Source organism: Cyprinus carpio, chromosome B9 (assembly GCF_018340385.1).
Source record: "Cyprinus carpio isolate SPL01 chromosome B9, ASM1834038v1, whole genome shotgun sequence".
NCBI lineage: Eukaryota > Metazoa > Chordata > Actinopteri > Cypriniformes > Cyprinidae > Cyprinus > Cyprinus carpio.
In genome coordinates, this window is record NC_056605.1 from 15,698,554 (window position 1) to 15,718,704 (window position 20,151).

General features: G+C 35.9%; 3 protein-coding genes across 6 annotated transcripts; 2 read left to right on the top strand and 1 right to left on the bottom strand.

Moving 5' to 3' along the window:
* The first annotated feature begins 44 nt into the window (after window positions 1-44).
* Window positions 45-3,607, top strand: tex30 (testis expressed 30). The gene is made up of 5 exons (XM_042731162.1): window positions 45-497; window positions 640-879; window positions 2,277-2,328; window positions 2,818-3,029; window positions 3,297-3,607. Exons 1-5 carry the CDS (start codon window positions 483-485, stop codon window positions 3,453-3,455), a joined length of 678 nt encoding a protein of 225 aa, XP_042587096.1. The 5' UTR covers window positions 45-482; the 3' UTR covers window positions 3,456-3,607.
* Window positions 3,317-10,570, top strand: nepro (nucleolus and neural progenitor protein). 3 transcript variants are annotated; one of them, XM_042731156.1, is made up of 10 exons: window positions 5,457-5,608; window positions 6,052-6,206; window positions 6,342-6,430; window positions 6,505-6,633; window positions 6,732-6,809; window positions 8,293-8,660; window positions 8,774-8,838; window positions 9,583-9,815; window positions 9,942-10,326; window positions 10,357-10,570. In XM_042731156.1, exons 1-9 carry the CDS (start codon window positions 5,524-5,526, stop codon window positions 10,309-10,311), a joined length of 1,572 nt encoding a protein of 523 aa, XP_042587090.1. In that variant the 5' UTR covers window positions 5,457-5,523; the 3' UTR covers window positions 10,312-10,326; window positions 10,357-10,570. The 3 variants fall into 3 exon arrangements, with proteins under 3 accessions (XP_042587091.1, XP_042587090.1, XP_042587089.1); XM_042731157.1 differs by lacking the exon at window positions 5,457-5,608 and adding an exon at window positions 3,317-3,437 and having other exon boundaries at window positions 9,942-10,570; XM_042731155.1 differs by having other exon boundaries at window positions 9,942-10,570.
* A 660-nt stretch (window positions 10,571-11,230) lies between these two features.
* Window positions 11,231-19,883, bottom strand: LOC109058691 (ileal sodium/bile acid cotransporter-like). Of its 2 annotated transcripts, none has more exons than XM_042731160.1 (9): window positions 19,714-19,883; window positions 18,658-18,788; window positions 18,378-18,477; window positions 13,738-15,327; window positions 13,105-13,223; window positions 12,931-13,019; window positions 12,673-12,848; window positions 12,367-12,524; window positions 11,231-12,238 (listed from the first exon to the last, which is right to left on the bottom strand). In XM_042731160.1, exons 4-9 carry the CDS (start codon window positions 14,118-14,120, stop codon window positions 12,066-12,068), a joined length of 1,098 nt encoding a protein of 365 aa, XP_042587094.1. In that variant the 5' UTR covers window positions 14,121-15,327; window positions 18,378-18,477; window positions 18,658-18,788; window positions 19,714-19,883; the 3' UTR covers window positions 11,231-12,065. The 2 variants fall into 2 exon arrangements, with proteins under 2 accessions (XP_042587094.1, XP_042587095.1); XM_042731161.1 differs by lacking the exon at window positions 19,714-19,883 and adding an exon at window positions 18,844-18,904 and having other exon boundaries at window positions 18,658-18,733.
* Between the last annotated feature and the right edge of the window lie 268 nt (window positions 19,884-20,151).

A 20,151-nucleotide genomic window follows, 5' to 3' on the forward strand; every position in this document is an offset into this window, starting at 1 on the left:
ATAATTAACAGAACAATTCAGTTATTCACAATAATTAATTATAACAGAATAATTTGAATAATTAACAGTGGAAATGTTTGATTTAAAATATTTAAGGAGGTTTATATAGAAATGTACTTAAACCTACCCTGAGAAATATGTGACAACATGCTCTGGTCTTTCCTATCTAATGTTTTAACTAGTCTTCTATTGTTTCATTTCAAACCAAACAAACTTACATTTCTTTAAAATTGCTTTGATATATTTTTTCTAACTTTTAACTGTGTTCTAACTTTTTGTGTTGTGAGCGAACAGTTCATCATAAAGACATTTTTTTTAAATGTTCAGCCATCTTACCTGAGCCGCATGCTCACTCCTTTACATCAGGTGGCGCTGTAAACAACGTGATTCATATACGAGCATCGACACGTCACATGTCCACGTGTGAGAAACCCGGGTGTTTTAGAGCTCCTTGCTTCAACCACGAATCCAATAATCCCTAAATGGAGTTTTCAGAGGTATTTTAGCTATAGCGACATATCCAACTTATGAACACTTTTTTTGTGTGTGTGTGTTGTATGTAGTGTTTGTTTAAAAATTTTTTTTGGTTGTTTGTTTAATTTAGGTTTTTAACACTTTTCATTCATGTGAATATCACAGGAGAATGTGAGAATCCCGTTCGAGCAGAAGGAGCTGGACGGTGTGTTTACGGTCCCTGCTGACGTCAGCGCGGGACATTGCACAGCTGTGGTGTTGACGCACGGCGCGGGGGGAGACATGCGCACCAAACAGCTGGAGAGCCTCGCGCACGCTCTCGCCCGGTCGGGCGTTCTGTGTCTGCGATTCACCTGCAGGCCGCCGAACTTTCTGTACAGAATCAGAGCTTATAGCGCCGTTGTAGTAAGCACTTAATTTTCTAATTTTCATTATTAGAAGCACCTTCATGCAAATAAAATGTTTACGTTGTAACTGCATTTTATAAATGTAATGTTTTTAATAATAAAACAAAACTATAAAATATATTTTAACATTTATCTTTATTATTAGTAATAATAGTAATAGTAGTAGTAGTAGTAGTAGTAGAAATAATTATATTTTAATATTAAATACATACAGTGGCATGCAAACATCTGGGTACCCCTTGCAGAATCTGTGAAAATGTGAACAATTTTAACAAAATAATAGAGATCATATAAAATGCATGTTATTTTTTTATTTAGTAATGTCCTGAGTAAGATATTTTACATAAAAGATGTTTACATATAGTCTGCAGGACAAAAAAAAAAACTTTGTGTTCTTAATACTGTGTGTTGTCACCTGGATGATCCACGGCTTTTTGTTTTTGTTTTGTGATGGTTGTTCATGAGTCCCTTGTTTGTTTTGAACAGTTAAACTGAGCACGTTCTTCAGAAAAATCCTCCATGTCCTGCAGATTCTTCAGTTTTCCAGCATCTTTTGCATATTTGAACCCTTTCCAGCAGTGACTTGATTTTGAGATCAAACTTTTCACACTGAGGACAACTGAGGGACTCAAACACAACTATTAAAAAAGGTTCAAACATTCACTGATGCTCCAGAAGGATCAACCAGGTAAATACACACAGTATTAAGAACCAAGGGTTCCCAAACTTTTGAACAGGGTTATTTTAATAATTTCAGCTATGTTTTGTTTTGTGGACTAAATGTAAACATCTTTTATGTGAAATATCTTCCTCAGGACAGTACTAAATAACAAATAACATGCATTTTGTATAGGGCTGCACGATTAATCGCATGCATTTGTCATGCGTGTCTCATCAGTAAAGGCGGTTCCGTGATTAGCGGTAAATGTCTGTCACCTGTTTTCAAACGGGAGCGGCAGTTAATACACAGAGCCGTAGTTCACTGACAAGCTACGCAATATTCTGTTCATAATTGAGATTAATCGCAATTGATTATGAACACGATATTGCGTAGCTTGACAGTGAACTACGGCTCTGTGTATGAACTCCCGGTGCATTTGAAAACAGGTGACGGATATTTACCGCTAATCACGGAACCAGCTTTACTGATGAGACACGCATGACAAATGCATGCGATTAATCGTGCAGCCCTAATTTTGTATGATCTCGCTTATTTTGTTAAAAGTATTCACATTTTTACTGATTCTGCAAGGGGTTCCCAAACTTTCGCATGGCACTGTATTCCTTGCAATAAAACAAAAGTGTAAAAATCTAAAATGTAATTATTATTATTTTTATAAATTAATGATAATTCCAATATTTAATACATAATCCTTGCAATTTTCTATCCATCAGGAGTACATAAAGACCCATGAGAGATATGCACCAAACAGCCTTTTCTTGGGAGGTAGGTCTCTCTCTCTCTCTCTCTCTCTCTCTCTCTCTCTCTCTCTCTCTCTCTCTCTCTCTCTCTCGTTTGAATGTGTGAAAGTAGTCTATTTTTGAAGGAGGAACTGAAAAAAAAATTGCAGATGCAAGTCTATAAAAATATGTAGATAAAAATAGGTGAATATTACTTCTACTACTAATATATTTTTTATAATATTCATAGATCATTTTATAATATTCAGAACATTATTATAATATTCATAGATCATTTTATAATATTCAGAACAATTTTATAATATTCATAGATCATTTTATAATATTCAGAACAATATTGTATAGTTGCCTGTGTTCCTTCTGTTGTTCTATTATCATTATTTCCCCTTTTTTAGGCAGTAATAATGAATAGTTTTTCCAAGAATCATTTTTCAAAGTCCTTCCTACAAAAGAAAAGAAAAAAAATATAATAGTAATGTTCTCTCTCTTTCTGTATATGTATATTTGTTTCCAGGACGCTCTATGGGTGCTCGTACAGCTGTTGCTGTGTGTAAACGTATGTGTGAAAGGGAGAAGGATGCAGTTCAAGGTGTTCTGTGTTTGTCATTCCCACTGAATGTACCAGGAAAACCACAGACATATGTTGAGCGGAGCCATGGCCTGCGTGCACTGTCCCAAACTGCTGTGCTGTTTGTTTCTGGCACTGCAGATAACATGTGTCAAGAGGTGAACACATATGAGACATTTTCGATTGATTTGGGCTTTAAACTGAGTAATGGTCAGTCTTGAAGTTCCTGCTGTTGAACCTTAAATGATAAATTTTGTCCAGCATCATACTCATATCGTTCCAAAACTGTATGACTTTCTTTCTGATAATTTTTCCACACAGGAAAAACGAAAGTAATTCATACAGGTTTGAAATGATGTGACTTTGACTAAATGATTCTCTTGATATTAAAGTAATACAAATCTTATCCTTTTCTTGCTTTTTAGAATCTTCTACAAAATGTTATGCATGTCATGAAAAGCCCTTCTGCTGTTCACTGGGTCAAGGATGCGAACCATGGACTCACAGTACGTGGCAGAACAGAAGAATCTATACTGGAGGAAGTAAATTCACAGATTATTGCATGGGTACTACAACACAAATGAAATCAATCTTTATAAATAGATAAATATGGTTATTACTGTTTGGATGAAAGAAGATGGTGAGCTGTTGACCCTAACCCTCTGTACATAGTTACCGTATGTTAACTGTTTTGTGTTACAGATTATGAAAGAATAATAAAGAACATAATTATATTTAAAAAAGTTATTAGTATTATTATAATTAAAACTGTATTTGAATTGAGTACTATTGAGTACTATTGAGTACTCATATTTATTATTTTTCAGACTTAGAGGACATTTGCTTGCAAACTATATGACTCAACATTTGCTTTTAAGCTTCACGTTTGATACACAGTGGCTATAAAAAGTATACACTCTCCTAGTGAAATTGCAGCTTTTTGAGATATGAAAAAGGAATCTGTAAAATAACAAAAGGCATTTGACATGACATGATTATACGTGGTTTATATTTCATCTCAAAAACATGCAGCTTTAAAGGGGTCATATGGTGCGATTTCATATTTTCCTTTCTCTTTCGAGTGTTACAAGCTCTTGGTGAATAAAGAAGATATGTGAAGTTGCAAAGACTAAAGTCTCAAATCCAAAAAGATATTCTTTATAAAAGTTAACACTCGTCCATGCCCCCCTGAAACGGCTCGTTCTAACACACCCCCACATCTCTACGTCACGATGTGGGACGATTTGCATAACGCCGCCCAGATGTTCACGCAAAGAAAGAAGGCGTACCTTTTATTCTCGTTGTAATAATGTTGTTGCCATCGCCGCCATGTCGTATAGACGCTGTGTGTTTCACTGTGAAAGCGAAACTACTTTGTTTGGCCTTCCAAAAGAGGACGATATCTGCTTCGTCAGGCCTAGAGCTGATCCGTGCTGGTCGTTGAGGAAATACATTAACTTTGCACTGTGGATCGCCGAATCCTCTGCTCACTCAAGGCCGCGGTGTGTGACGCTGTTTCGTTGAGAAAGCGAAACTACTTTGTTTTTGCCTTCCAAAAGAAGACACGACTAAAAATCATGTTTATATCACGTTTATAATGGGTTTTATGCAGAGGCGTCATGCCCATTCAAAGTGAGGGGGCACGTGGATTTTAAATGCAGCTTCCAAATGACAAAAAAAATAGCCGAACAATATTTTTTATGTATTTGATACAATCACACTGGTGTGATTAGATCGTTCAGTGCACAGCATCAGCAACTAAATTCAAATCTCCGTTCGCTGGCTGGCGCTGAGCCAGAGACAGACGCGTTTGTACAACGCTTCATGATAACCAATAAAAAACGATTCTGTTGAGTTTATGAATGCAATGGGCAATCAGAGACGTGCAGGAGTCATCACTGAGACGTGCAGGAGAGTCATCACTGAAACGCGGTGTTTTGTTCACTTGCTCGCTGACTGAATTATTTAGCGAATTCTCTCATCAGAAACAACAAAAATGGCAGATGTGAGTACGAATGTAAGTAGGATATTTGTTTCATAATGTAAAGTGCTTCAGTGATTTTAATGGGAGTTTTTGAGAGTGCCAGAACTCTGGCTAGACTGAATGAAGTTCTTTGATAATGTAAATGTTCTTTACTCTCTGTAAAATTAAAGTGTTAAAATAAGTAACTTACAATATTGTTATTAAAATTTACATTAAATGCAAATTCAGTCGTATTAAAAATATTTTATGGCATGACACCCATATATGGCACTTAAGTAAAAAGTCGGGTTTTTATGTGTAGTTAATAGATTACACTAGTCTACTCTGCCCATCACCATTTATTGATCAAATAACAATCTATAAAGGTGCAAAACGCGTTTACTTATAGATATTTCCTGATTTATATAGCATGGAATTGTTTTGAATAAAAAGGAAAAATAAATAAATAAAACATAAGCCTATATCAGTTATACAGAGCATGTAAATTGTTTAAAAATATATATTTTAATTGACTAGTTATTATTTTTCCTAACTGAAAAATAACCAATATGCAAGCTGTGCGCCTGCGCAAAAGAATGTTGTGCGTGTACCTTTTAGGAACTGTGACGTAATCCCATGAACAAGCCTATGATTGGCTGGTTTTCTCTTCCCGTCGTTCAGCTGTAAACATGGCGAATGAACCCTGGAATAAAACTTGTATCCCGTTTCCAAGTGCTGTTTCTTCGAGTCGAATCCCCTTTACTGACTCAACTGGTATGTTCTGATATTTTAACTCGTAACGTTATATTTACTCTACACTTTACTACAAAGAGCACACGTAAAGCATGTAAAGAAATACTCGCAGTGTGTTTTTCTGTGACCGATCTGAGCACGTGGATCAGGTAGATTAATGTAAACCGTTGGACAAGTGATATAATTTGTAAGCAGCAATAAAGAATTTGACTCTTTACTTTTGATCTCTTCAGATAGTCGCCTTGTCCAATACAAGACTTGTTTACTGGTGTTAGTGTAGTCTACGTTAGTTCATTCTTATTACTTAAATAAGTGCTGTATTTTTATTTTTGTAAAGTAATTGCATGTGTTTGTTGTGTATTATGTATATACACGTACTGGATAAATCGACTGAACTTTATGGCTAAACAAATACGTACAATTATATAGGCTACATGACATTGTAATGATGTTTCTCTGTCTAGATACCTTGATTGAAAGTCTGCTGACTGGCTGTGAGAAAGTTTTGACCCTGTTATGTAGTGAAGTTCTACAGACAGAAATCCGTGTTCTTTACGAGCTTCTTTACGTTTTGAACAACGGCTTTAGACAACACAAGCCATTCAGAGTATTAAAACAGGTGGGAACCAAATACTTCAATATACATATTGCATGCATATTACATTTAGTATTGTGTAATTATGTCAAGAATGCGATAAAAAATCCTTAATTAATTTATTTGCAATGTATGAGCTCATATTTATAAAATTTTCAGGTTGAACAATGTGTAAACCGCTTGAAAGAGATGAAGTTACAACCAGCAGTGGAAGATCTGAAGGAACTGTGTCCAGACAAATTTCAGAGGTAAGGTATAGGTTAAACGAATTATACACTGTCTTCCATATCATGGTTTTGAGAATATGTGTTTCTCTGTGTAGGGATGCTGGAGCAGAGATTGGGGAGTGTGACGTTCCCAGTCAGCCCATGTTGGAGTGGCTCTGTCTCAAACTACTAGGAGCCTCCAGTCTTTTAGCCAGAACGCTGGAGCGGTGCACCCAAGCTTTCATGTATCCTAAATGTTCACATTCACAACCATATACTTTGGTTCGAAAATTCTTATGATAGAAGAAGTGTGCATGGCTATGATCCTTCACAGCCCAGATAGGCTGACACGGCAGCACCTGCTGCTAAGCGAGTTCGTTGTGCTGAATGTGGTGATAACCAGCATGCTTAGTCGTCTCTGGTGAGTCTGTGTACCTGTATGATTTACCATATCATCGCTGAGTTAACAGAGTTATTTCCTGAAGATGCTAAGTTGGGAAACTGCAGGGAAAGAGCAGCATCTCATATTTGTGACCCTGGAGCACAAAACCAGTCATAAGTAGCACAGGTGTTTTTGTAGCAATAGACAACAATACATTGTGTGGGTCAAAAAGATCATTTTTTTCTTTTATGCCAAAATTATTCTATGTAAAGATCGTGTTCCATGAAGATGTTTTGTGAATTTGCTACTGTAAATATATCCAAACTTAATTTTTGATTAGTAATATGCATTGTTAAGAACTTCTTTTGTACAACTTTAAAGGCAATTTTCTCAGTATTTTGATTTTTTTTGCACCCTCAGATTCCAGATAATCAAATAGTTGTATCTTGGCTAAATATTGTCCGATCCTAAAAAAAAAAAAACATACATCTTTCAGATGCTGTATAAATCTCAATTTCAAATAAATTATTCTTATGACTGTTTTTTTGGTCCAGGGTCATTTTCTTTTCATCCTTGATTTTGACTTTGTTCGGTTTAATAAAATATGTTCATTTAACTTTGTATTTTTAGTTTTGTAAAAAAGAAAAGCTGCTTGGTTTGAAATTTACTTTTGTGTGAGATGGCTACATTGATACACTATTAACAATAGACACTGGGCGTTTTTTACCTAGAAAATCTTCTCTAATGTGAATGCACTGTTAGGGTTAGGTTAGAGCAGCGGTTCTCAATTCCAGTCCTCGCGCCCCCTGCTCTGCACATTTTGTATGTTTCTCTTATCGCTTCAGACATTTGTTCTATTCGAACGTAAGTGCCCTGTGAAGTGGACATCACAGGATATTCAGCCATGATTTCAATTCGAAGCGAACGTATATGTTCCATTCAAAGTGCATTGAAATGTGTGAGATGTTTAAATTGTTTTTATTTACTGAGGTATATGATGTTACACTTGTCCGTGTGTGAAGACGTTGCGCAGCGCAAATCCGTGAATGAATGTTCTAAAGTGAGGTAAACTTCAACAGATTTCTCCTGTTCACTGAGTAGGGAACAATGAACACTGTGTAGGGACCATGTCAATCGGAATTCAGTTCATGCACGGATCTCACTTCTAACGAGCTGATTATCTGAATCAGGAGTGTTAACAGAGAGACGTGCAAAATATGCAAAGCTGGGGGGTGCGAGGACTGGAATTGAGAACCGCTGGGAAGAGTATTTATAACTAGCTATATATAAAAACAATAGATGTCCATGCAGTGTCTCCATTGTGAAAATGTATGTTTATAATAAAATGAAAAAAACAAAACATTAAGAAATGTTTCAGAAAATATATTAATATATATTAAACATTTACTGGCTTTTTTATGGATAGCTTTCAAAACAAAATTGAATAATGTACAACAGATATAATTCTGAAATGGGATAACAGATTTAATTTTTTTTCCTGTCACATTTTATCACTTTTTAGGGTGTTCTTCAGAGGTATTCTGAAAGCCCTCATCCCCATGTACAAAAGAACCACTGAACTCCTCCAGAAGGTTTCTCAGTCTCAGCCCATGGCCTACCTGACTGACTTCACCCTGCCTGGGGAACTGAAAGACTTCCTGTGCCTCTCATACCCAGATCTACTGTTGGAAGAAGGCACAAAAGACATTTTAAGGGCCAAAAAAAGGAAACGAAAGTCCAACTTTTCTCTCCTTTCCAGGTTGTTTGAGGGTAAAGGGCATGAAGAGGGTAATGGAGAAGAGGAGAAAGAGATGATGCCAATAATAGCTGCCGGTTATGATGAAGGTTCTAGTCTGGACCTGGGGGCAGCAGTTTTACAGCGACGGCCAGGTTATTTGGCTTTTCTTACCAGTTATGTTCTTGTGTAATTTATACTGCTTTGCTTTTATATGCATACATTATACATAAATGTTATGTAATCATATTTGCTTGTAATTCTCCAGATATCTCACCCTGTGGACTGGACATGAAGGTTGTGCTTCAACAGTCTTGTAAATCCACCAAACGGGTATTTAATCTTGATTTGTATGATGAAATTGACTAGTCCTGGGATGTTACCATTTCTGTTTTTGCCACTCACATTTATATCAGATCTCTTGAAGCCCATATCCACCACGTAAAAAAAAAAAAAAAAAAAAACAGTCACTTTTTGTTACTAAATCTTTGAAAGTAGGAATTATGGCATAAAAAGTTGAAATTATGACGATATAAAATTTAATTATGACATTTTTTTTGACCCATACTCAGAATTTGTGCTCTGCATTTAACCCATCCAAAGTGCACACACACAGCAGTGAACACACACACACACAGTGAGCAGCCATTTATGCTGCGGTGCCCGGGGAGCAGTCGGGGGTTCAGTGCCTTGCTCGTGGGCACCTCACTCATGGTATTGCCGGCCCAAGACTTGAACCCACAACCTTAGGGTTAGGAGTCAAACTCTCTAACCAATAGGCCATGACTTTTTGATGTCATAATTGATTTTTTACATAATAATTTTGACTTTAAAAGTCAAAATGGACATGCATAAGTCATAATTATGAGATAAAGTCATAATTCCACATTTTAAATTCATAATTTTGACTTTACATCTCATATTTATTGACTAAGAAATGCATATTTCTTTTTTCTTTTGTGGTGGAAATGGGCTTCTATATAAATCAAACTGAACTACATTTTTGAGAAAAAATAATATGCTGACAGTATTATAGAAATGCAGTCACTCGTTAATTTTGATACATTCTTCCCAAAGATGTCTCTGGAGACAGAGATGAAAACGGACATCTCAAGTCAAGCTGCAGTCTTTCAAAAGAGGAAGTTCTTGAAGTTGCTGAGGAAGGTGTCTTCTTTCAGAAATTTGGCTGCCCATCTGAAGGAAATGATGCGCTGGTGCCGGAGCTGTAAGTTCAATCAAGAGCGTAAGCACCTGGCCTTCTTGCACCTGAGATGTCTGAGAATGGAAAGTCTGGAAGATGAAGGTGTCAGGTACAAGAAATACTCTTAAATGAAATTTGTGTTTCTTAGTCATTCTTAAAAAATATAAATTACTTCAGCAGGAGTGTGTATTATAATGTATATCATATCTAATCATATATATATTTTTAAACTCAGGGTGGAGAAGAGATTGAAGAGGTTTAAGTTAAAAGTTCAAAAGGCATTGCTGCTTCAAAACACTTTGCCACAAAAACATTCCAGTTCCTTCATTGCACTTGGGAGAACTCGGTGGCACCATGGAAGCTTCATGGCACGCTACAGAACTGCCAGACGTAGAGCTGCATTGTCCAGGAAGTGTTCTAGACCAGTTAAAGACTTCTTTGTTTCATTGAAACACAGGCCACAGCAACAATCCTCAAAAGAGGAGGTGTCAGGAAACAATAAGGTACCTGGGGCTGAGGAAAAAATGGACTCACAGACTGCCTTGCAGAAACCAAATGTGCTAAATGATGATATTGATGATATTTTTGCATCATTAGGATTTTAAGTGGTTCATAGTGTTGGTTGAACGCATGATTTTTTAAAATTTATTTTTTTGACAAACCTGGGCACAAAAATTGACCACATCACACTGTAATAAAAGCTACAGTTAAATACAATCGTGTATATTGTATGTGACTTTTTCTGTACAATTAAAATTTTTTAGAGAAAGTTTAATTTTGGATTGACAAATGACAGATGAACTACTGCATGGAATGTGAAAATCCAAAGAAATAAACTGAAAGAATAAAACAAGTCAAACGGAAGTTTGTGAATAGTTTGAAAAACCACACTAATTTCAGTTTTACTACATAAAAAAATATTCGGTTACACTTTATTTTGATAAGTCTACTACTAAGAGTAGACTTTTAGGTATCTGTTTCCAAATTCTATTACTGTGTGACTTTTAGTCTCTTGCCTTATTTCTCTGTTGTATTAACACATACATATGAGGGCTTAAAGGGAAGTTCAGTCATTTTTTTATTCAACGTCATGTTTCATATGGATAGTAACATTTTAGAAAATGTCACAATGGAAGTCAATAGGCACCAAAACTAGTTATCAGCATTCTTCATCAAAATATCTTCTTTTGTTTTCAACAGAAGCACAAAAGTCATACTATTTTGGAACAACATGATGGTGAGCAAATGATGACAGAATTCTCTTTTAGGTTAAAGTTCTGAAAGACCATTTAGCCATTCTGAGCTGATTATTATTCAGCAGAATAATTTTATCAAATTCCAACAATTTGTAATATTTATTGGACAAAGGTTAATGAAACCTTAAATAAGCTGATTTTAGAGCAATCGCGTAAAAATGATCCTCATGCAGGGTATAATACATGCCCAACATAATCAGCTTCTGGTGTAGTAAAAAAAAAAATCATGAAATTTTAAAGTCTGCTAGGATCAAGATGCGACATCACCTTTTTGAAAATTCATTTTTTATTTATGGTGTTTTGCATATAAATATTACCAACAAAATAGAAAAAGTAAAACACATTGCATGAAATGGCAGTCTAAATGTTTTGAGAGCTTGTAAGCAATGTTTATGTTAATGTTCAAATGTTAAGTAATTTAAAGCTTAATTTAAAGCAATTTGTGCTTGTCCTGGGACGGGAGTGCTCTCACTCTCTCCCCACAACTTTTTGTTACGTTTCTTTCCTGCCCCCAGACTAGAAAGTGGGAACGTAACACAATTAAAAGAAAGAAAAAAAAAGGTTTACAATGCAAGTACACATTTTCTGTGTTATACATAATTTAAAAAGCAAAACATTAAAGGTCCATTACAATTATGTGTATACAAAATAACATTTAAATAAATGAGCTGACATTCAACCTACTAGACATATGTAATGCATGTTTTCTTAAATTATTAAATATTTCACATTTATTACATTGGTGTAGGAATTGCTAGCATTTTTAGGGCATTTGAGAAGAGTCGGCGTATTTCAGTAAATATCCTGAATCTAAGGTATTTTAAGTGAAATTTGCAGACCAAAGAAAAAACAACACAAAATACACAGACAAAATACAGCAAAATACCCGTGGGCATACTTATCATAAAAAAACATGTTTAAACGCTATTTTTTTTTTTTTTTTTTTTTTTATAATGTGGGAAAGTGCATCCACTTGTCTGGACTGGGGTTGAGTTTATCCATATACTCTCTGGTTGAGCTTGAATAGCAAGTTCAAAGTTCATGCCTCCAGAAGGTTAGTGCTGACCGTTCTGGTTACACAGGCTAGAAGAATGCTGTTTGGCTCACAACTTTGTACCTTTGTCCTTATTCTCAGTGTTGCGATTCTCATCACAGTTAAAGCCACCATTCTCCAAGGTGTAATTCTGCTTATCCTGATCCTCAACTGTGCTCTGTGCACCTTCCCCATCCTCCTCTGCCAATGTCCCTCGCCTACGGCGCTTTATTGCGTTATAAACTGCAAATACATCAAGGGACATCATGATATGAGTTAGCAACATTTTTAAAGTAAAATGAATGCTATGATTTCCAAAACAATCATATTCTCAATGAGTAAATGCAGAATGAACAAGAATTTCTACTTACGTCCTATCGCAATCCCTGCTACAACCAGTTGGAAGATACTGTAGATTAAGGGGAAAGCGAACATGAGCTCAAGCTCTGCAGAAGTGAAGGAAAGCTGGGTAATAGTACTGGCCAGCTGGGAGTTCTGCATGCCTGTTTCTAAAGCGATGGTGCGGCACCTGCAACACGTTCATGAGAAATAAACCATCACAAAGTGTTTTTCTTCAGACTTTTTGCCACATTTATTGACCCCTTACAGGATTTGCGCTAACTGTTCCAACAAACCATCTAATGCCTTGTGGGATGACAAAATTGACAGATTTTTACCTGTTCCAAGGTTGTCCCACAAAGCGTGCCAGGAGAAAGCCCAGACCAAAGCCAATAAATGGATAAATGGTACCGATGATCCAAAGCGAAGGAGCAATGGTCCATGAGGACTGATACAGAACACCACCTATGACTGCAATGATGATGATGAGGAAGATTCCTACCACAGATCCCACCTATACATACAAAAACAAAACACGTGAAAATACATAGATTGCACAAGAGTTTGCAATATTAAACACAGAAACAAAAACTTACCTTGAGGATCTTTTTGGCTGCTTTGGGCCACCTGTGTTTCGTGTACATCCCAATACAGACAGGCACAAGTAAAGACACTAGTGTGGTTCCTGGAAAAATCATCAGCAACATTTAAGACTTAACAAATACATAAAAGGGAAAATCTGGTGTTTAGGTCATTTGAGGCTAGTTTACCAATGCTGTCGTAAGGGATCTGGACAGCATCGCCTGAAGTCCAGACTGTGGTGTAGATGAACAGACAAAGAGGCATCATTCCCAGAGCCAGAATTGAAGAACATGCTGTCATGCTGATGCTATGGGCGGCAGAAATCAGCGTTTAGTTGTGCTCTAAAAATTCTCATTCTGTCTTTATAAACATGCATCAATGGATTACGATAAATCTAATAAAATTTGCAAGTGCTGTTGAAATAATTTGGGTCTAGTTATGCAAAAGGACAATAAAGTATTTTAAAACGTTCTCAAATATACTATAAAACGCAGTACCTTTATTATTATACTTACTATTATTACTAAAATAGCAAACAATAAAATAATAATTTTGAAATTCGACATAATTTTAGAAACAAGTTCCATCTATAAATATAATTTATTAAGCAGATAAAATAGCAACAAATCGAGTTCAGCCTAGAAGACATTTTAACATGAACAATTAAGTAAATCTACTAATGACACTGCTGCATTTAAAACCATAGACTTCTCGTTTAAAAGAGCTGGTGTTTACACACAGTTCATTTCTGGGATCTAGAAAGCCTTCAGTGTTACAAGCAACATAATGATATCAAAAAGTGAACAGATTGATAGTCTTACCTTAGGTCCATGTCTCCATCAAGCCAGTAGCAGAAAACATTGGAGCTGGAACCTCCAGGGCAACAGCCCATGATGATGATAACTACAGCCTGGACTGGAAGCACGTTGAAAATCAATGAAAGCGCAAAGGCTGTGAAAGGCATGATGCCAAACTGGCACAGGAAACCAATGACAATGCCCCAGGGCCTGCGGATGTGCTGCCAGAGCTTTCTTGCTTCGACAGTGCAACCCATTGAAAACATGACCAAAGCCAGCATGATGGTAAGCGTGGTGCTCATCACCAGGTTGAGGATGTCATTGAACGGATCATAGGGCACCAGACAGGACGTGCCTGAGCAGATGGTGGCATTTACGGGGCAGACGGGCTCTGGTTGCTCGCACATGTTGACAAAAATGAGTTTGAATGAAGTGGTGAAGAAATAAAAGTAGGATCCTGTAGGGAAGATGGTGTAGATTCCAATCGAAATGTTGCAGAGATGATGTTTCTTTGTGAAAATGAGTTAAGATTCCAGATTGTTTCTATACATTTTCCGAAACACCTTCTTTTACCCCTTCAGTTCCCTCTTTCCTGCATCCCGGGTGACAAAAAGTTAACTTTTACCTGTCTCTAAGAGGTTTAATATATGTCTGGGGTCTATAAAATTTAGAGAAAAAAAATGTTGAAAAATAATTAACTTGCTGCAAATGTTTTATGGGGTCAGTGTCCAAATACCAACACATAAAAGAAAGAGAGTGGGCGAAAAAAAGAAGAATGTAATTGCTGAGGTTAAGTTTAGACACAATAAATGCAATTGCACCCTCTTGCCATTTTATAACACTGTGGCACATAAATTTTATTGTTTTTCTCCAGGTATGGCCCTGGACCATCACCACACCCGCTGTTTCTGAGTGGAGAAGACATGATGCCTACCTGACCCAAAGCTGTATGTGCGTCATATGGATGAAAAAAAAAAAAGTCATAAACTGTATTGCATGATACTTCACTCACTTTTCTTTCAATACAAAAATGCACACACACATTTACCTTTACCTTTGTTCATAAAGTTAAATAAAAAAAATAAACAGTTTTAGGCGCTTATATAACTACATAAACAGTATAACATCTGTAAAGACACTTAGGTGCAAAGTACATTGATGGAATTGGTACATATTGCTCTCACAGGGTATGTAAAAAAATAAAAACATAAAAACATTCGCTTGTTTAAGGCTCTTTCAGCTGAAGGTCCCTTTTAATTGCTAAATGTTATGTCCCAACTGTAACTTTAAAAAGAGGTCTGCATGGTATTTAACCCCACAAAAGGTTTTTGTGCAATCAATGATAATACGAATGTTAACCCTCAGGTGAAATGACAAAACCCTCATCACAATTAATTTAGGAAAAGTATAATGTCTGAAAAGTGTGTAACATAGACCATAGCACACCAGGTTTACAACAAACAAGGGAGAGATCAAATTAGTAAGAAGTCCTTTTGTTATCCATTCATTAGGTTTTACCCATTCACTGGGATTTAGGTACACTCACGACTGTTTTGCATGTTCACATGTGCTATGAATCACCTGAGCAGATAAATCCCAGAGAACTGGATTGCACTGCAAGTCAAAGGAAGGGGAGAGAGAGAAAAAAATGTTACATGTACATATGTTATAATGTATGCTACTTATCACCTTATCTGTAAAAAAAAGTGACTTCCTGTATTGACACACAAAGCAAATGCAACTGTTTCCAGAACTCCTAGCCTTATCTTATCAGCAAGCTGATAACCATCTGACCACATTAACAATTTCATCTAACATCTTATAAAATTCCAGTGATGCCGCAATTTTGTAACAATCCATGATATGGCCGATGTAGCCGAGATTCAGACACCCACAGCAGTGTCATTTTCAGCAGCCATTACTCAATAAACATTTATTATTAAGTTATTAGATTCATATTCTCTTTAGCTTGCATTGCTTAATATTTTTTTGGGAAATCATGATACATTCTTTTTAGGATTCTTTGATGAATGTAAAGCTTAAAAGAACAGCATTTATTTGAAATTTAATAATAATATTATATATATATATATATATATATATATATATATATATATATATATATATATATATATATATATATATATATATATATATATATATATATATATATATATACACACACACACACACACACGTTACATTATGTCTCTACATTTTTCAGCTTGTTGCAAAGTTTTTTTGTAAAGAAAACATATAGTTGTAGAACATTGACCAGACAAACAGAAAAAAACTGTGGGTGTGGGAAACACGTGCCAGTTTGATTTTTAATAAAGTCCCGAAACTGTAGACCAAGAGCCAATATATATATATATATAGCATTTTTTTTCCAATGAAGAAATAAATTCATGTGAGAACATAAACATTTGAAATGAATAAGTACTTTTGGCTTTGTTCACACTGTAATCAATATATATATTCACAGTCATCAGATTTTCATGCTCATGTCCTGAAAGCTGACAAAGAGAATCCAATCAAACAAATTAGATGAAAATATATACATTGTAATATATTTATTCAGGAAAATTATCCAATATTACATATCTGTGAGCAGCAAAAGTATGTGAATCTCTAGGATTAGATGTTAATTTGAAGGTGAAATTAGAGTCCATCTGTTTTTCAGAGTTGTTTTCAGTCTGTGAAATTATTGTCAGGTGTCAGTGCGTGCCCTGATTTATTTAAAGAACAGGGATCTAACAAAGTCTGATCATGTTGGTGAAAGTGAATCATGGCACGGACAAAAGAGATCTCTGAGGACCTCAGAAAAAGAGATGCTGTTGCTCATCAGGCTAGAACAGGTAACAAAAACATCTCTAAAGTGTTCTGACAACAAATCCACAGTCAGACAGATTGTGTACAACTGGAGGAAATTCAAGACCACCGTTACCCTCCCCAGGAGTGACTGACCAACAAAGATCACTCCAAAAGCAAGACGTGTAAAAGGCCTTTCTCACAATGGCTAATGTTAATGTTTATGAGCCCATCATCAGGAGAACATTGAACAACCATGGTGTGCATGGCAGAGTTGCAAGAAGAAAGCCACTGCTGTCCAAAAAGAACATTGCTGCCCATCTGCAGTTTCCTAAAGTTCTTGCAGACAAGCCAGAGGAATACTGGAGAAATCTTTTGTGGACAGATAAGACCAAAATACAACACTTTGGTTTAAATGAGCAGCGTTATGTTTGGAAAAAGAAAACACTGCATTCCAGCATAAGAACCTTATCCCATCTGTGAAACACGGTGGTGGTAGTATCATGGTTTGGGCCTGTTTTGCTGCAGCTTGCCATCATTGATGGAACAATTAATTCTGAATTATACCAGCAAATTCTGAAGGAAAAAGTCAGGACATCTGTCCGAGAACTTATTCTCAAGAGAATGGGGGTCATGCAGCAAGACAACGACCCCAAGTACACAAGTTGTTCTACCAAAGAATGGTTAAAGAAGAACAAAGTTAATGCTTAACTTTAAAGTTAAGTCAAATTCTGAACCTTAATCCAGCTGAAATTTTGTGGAAGGACCTGAAGCAAGCAGTTCATAAGAGGAAACCCACAAACATCACAGAGCTGAAGCAGTTCTGTACTGAGGAATGGGCTAAAATTCCTACAAACCATTGTGCAGGACTGATCAGCAGTTACAAGAAATGTTACCTGCAGTTGTAGTTATTGCTACAAAAGGGGATCATACCAGATACTGAAAGCAAAGATTCACATCATTTGTCTCAATAAATAAATGACAGAGTACATATTTCTGTCTCCTTTGTTTGACTGGATTATCTTTGTCTACTGTCAGGATATGTGTGAAATTCTAATTATGTTTTGGGTCATATTTACGCAGAAATATAGAAAATTCTAAAGGGTTTACAAACTTTCAAGCAGCAATGTGTATATATATATATATATATATATATATATATATATATATATATATATATATATATATATATATATATATATATATATATAGTACTTTTGGTTTTGTTCACACAGTAATCAATTCTGATTTTCAATCATTAGAACGTATTTTTTCAGACTGTGTAGTCAGTGACTGTTGTATTTACATCTGTTGCCATATTGAAAACAGAGGCCTCGACACAATGGCAAGATACTTTCTCTAACGCTCACTTTTAAAAGTACAGTGAAATTTTTTATTTTAAAAAATCTGACTTTTTTTTTTTGCTGTTATTTGCTTCACATAATTAAATTTAAACTTTGTTAAACTAAATGTAAAACTGTAAAAACTCAAATTCATGGAGTCATAAGATTTTATTAAATAACATTATGTAATTACTATTATATGTCTTAAAATCACACTTTTGCAGTCAGGCTACCTCATACATCCAGGTTTTTCTTCACAGTCATTAACCCTGGTTCTTTAATGAAACAAGAACTGTTAAGGAGGCGAATTAAAAAAAAAAAAAAAAAAGAAGAAGAAAAAAAAAGTTTATTCGTTTATTTTTAAAAAGTTTTAGTTTATTTTGATGCCTACTTTTGTCTGAGGCCCTCTGGTTGCAAACCACTGATCTAGACAGGATGTCGTTAACAGCATATAGTACTCTATCGACCCCTGCTGGACAGTCACAGTAAGCGCATAAGAGACAAACTCACCACATAAGGTAAATTGAACACCTCAAACATATCCACAGCAACTAAATCTGCCTTCTGCAGACCTGCACCTCCATCCACCAGTGAGATTGTCCTCACCAGACTAGAGACACATAAATGAGGAAATCATAGAAAGAAAAACTTTGAATTCTTTGACTTATATAATAACAAGCTTTATAATTTACTTTTTTTTTTTTTTATAAACTCAACACAAGCATGCAAAAACAAATATCAATATTGTGAACTAAAAAAAAATAAAAATACAGCATCAACTTCAACCTACTTCTGGCGATCGAGAAGGTACGATTCAACCATCTCTACAAAGTCCCGGGGGGCATTGTGTCCATACCCCGGCATGTCTACAAGAGTAAAAGCCTTTCTCACAGTGAAGAAATTCAGCTTTTTGGTGTGGCCCTGTGTGAAAATTAGGACTCATTTCTGACCATGGAACATCCATATACAGACTCACCGGAGTTTTAGAGACCCGCACATCTACCTCTGGCACAAGAGAGAACAAGGCACAGCTGAGAGAAGATTTCCCCACATTACTTCTGCCCATAAAACACACCTGCAATACAAGAGAGCACTTGAGACACAGTTTAAAATGTCTAGTGCAGTGGTTCTCAACCAGAGGTTCGCAGGATGACTTCAAATTATTTAGAATGTTTATTTTAAATGTAATTAATATTTGAAAGCAATCTAAATGAATTACAAAGCTAAAATAAACATACAACTCAGATGTAAACTGAAATCATATTTCTTCCTCTCCCACTTTTTTTGAATTCAGGTAAATTTTGAGGCCACTGTATAATTTAATCAAGTGATGACTACTAAAGACAATCTTATGTTACCTCTGGGTGTTTAAGAAGAGGTACATGGTCTAACCGGACCGCAGAACTAGAGCAGTCGATACTATGTTTAGAGGAGGGAGTGAACAGTGTCTCTGCCTGACGGAGTTCCTCTAAACTGGGATTAAAGGTCTTGAATTCTTCCTGTCTGACCTGTGAGGACAGGTGCTCCTCCAGACTGTTAAAGGGGTACAGAAGAGCCTGAGGCCTCTTCTCAGGGAGCTCACACACATTTTTGATGGAGGCCAGCTAATGAACTCTATGAGCTACCAAAGGATAACCTGCTTTATGTGTCTGTAGTAGAGGCAATGCCTTTGTCCTCAGCATTGTTAGATCTATTCTTTCTGGATGACAGTTTTTGCTTGTTGAAGTCAGTTTTGGGATACTCTGACTGAGGCATACATTATTCATGCAGTCATTGGGATGCTGAGTTCAAGAAGGCTTGCTTGCTCGATAGTTTCTGAAATATTATTCTTTCCTCTAAGACTTACTGAATCGAATATTATGGTTCATGTCTATACACTTGGATCCTGTGTTGGAGTCTTTACATACACAGATGCCAATCAGTCAGCATTTAAATCATTTTACAAATAGACATAATACCTTCTGAAAAGTTTTAAGAAGATATAATCATAATACACCACAGTGAAACACACGTCTAACATCTTACTGCAAGCCGATATCATCTCAAGGTCTTAAATTCATTAGATTTAAAGTTGATAAAAATCTTTTACAGCCCGAAATGCACCTTTTCGCTCAAAAGTACATTAATAAATACTATGACATCAGTGAAATAAAATGTTTTTGTCAACTACTGTTTAAGGAGAGTGTAAAAAAAATGCCATTTGTTGAGGCTGAACCGTGTATTCACACATGTTACATCTGAATCGATCCGGGGGAAACAGACAGAAGAACAAAGGTTCCGCCTT

Bases quoted from the DNA above. Each gene is read 5' to 3' on its own strand.
- tex30 (XM_042731162.1), top strand. The intron at 880-2,276 runs GTAAGCACTTAA...TCTATCCATCAG, and splicing joins GAGCTTATAGCGCCGTTGTA to GAGTACATAAAGACCCATGA. The intron at 2,329-2,817 runs GTAGGTCTCTCT...ATTTGTTTCCAG, and splicing joins AAACAGCCTTTTCTTGGGAG to GACGCTCTATGGGTGCTCGT.
- nepro (XM_042731155.1), top strand. From the start codon at position 5,524: ATGGCGAATGAACCCTGGAATAAAACTTGTATCCCGTTTCCAAGTGCT. The intron at 6,634-6,731 runs GTATCCTAAATG...CAGCCCAGATAG, and splicing joins CGGTGCACCCAAGCTTTCAT to GCTGACACGGCAGCACCTGC. The intron at 8,661-8,773 runs GTTATTTGGCTT...GTAATTCTCCAG, and splicing joins AGTTTTACAGCGACGGCCAG to ATATCTCACCCTGTGGACTG.
- LOC109058691 (XM_042731160.1), bottom strand. From the start codon at position 14,120: ATGTGCGAGCAACCAGAGCCCGTCTGCCCCGTAAATGCCACCATCTGC. The intron at 13,224-13,737 runs GTAAGACTATCA...TGCCGCCCATAG, and splicing joins GATGGAGACATGGACCTAAG to CATCAGCATGACAGCATGTT. The intron at 12,849-12,930 runs GTAAGTTTTTGT...TTGTATGTATAG, and splicing joins CAGCCAAAAAGATCCTCAAG to GTGGGATCTGTGGTAGGAAT.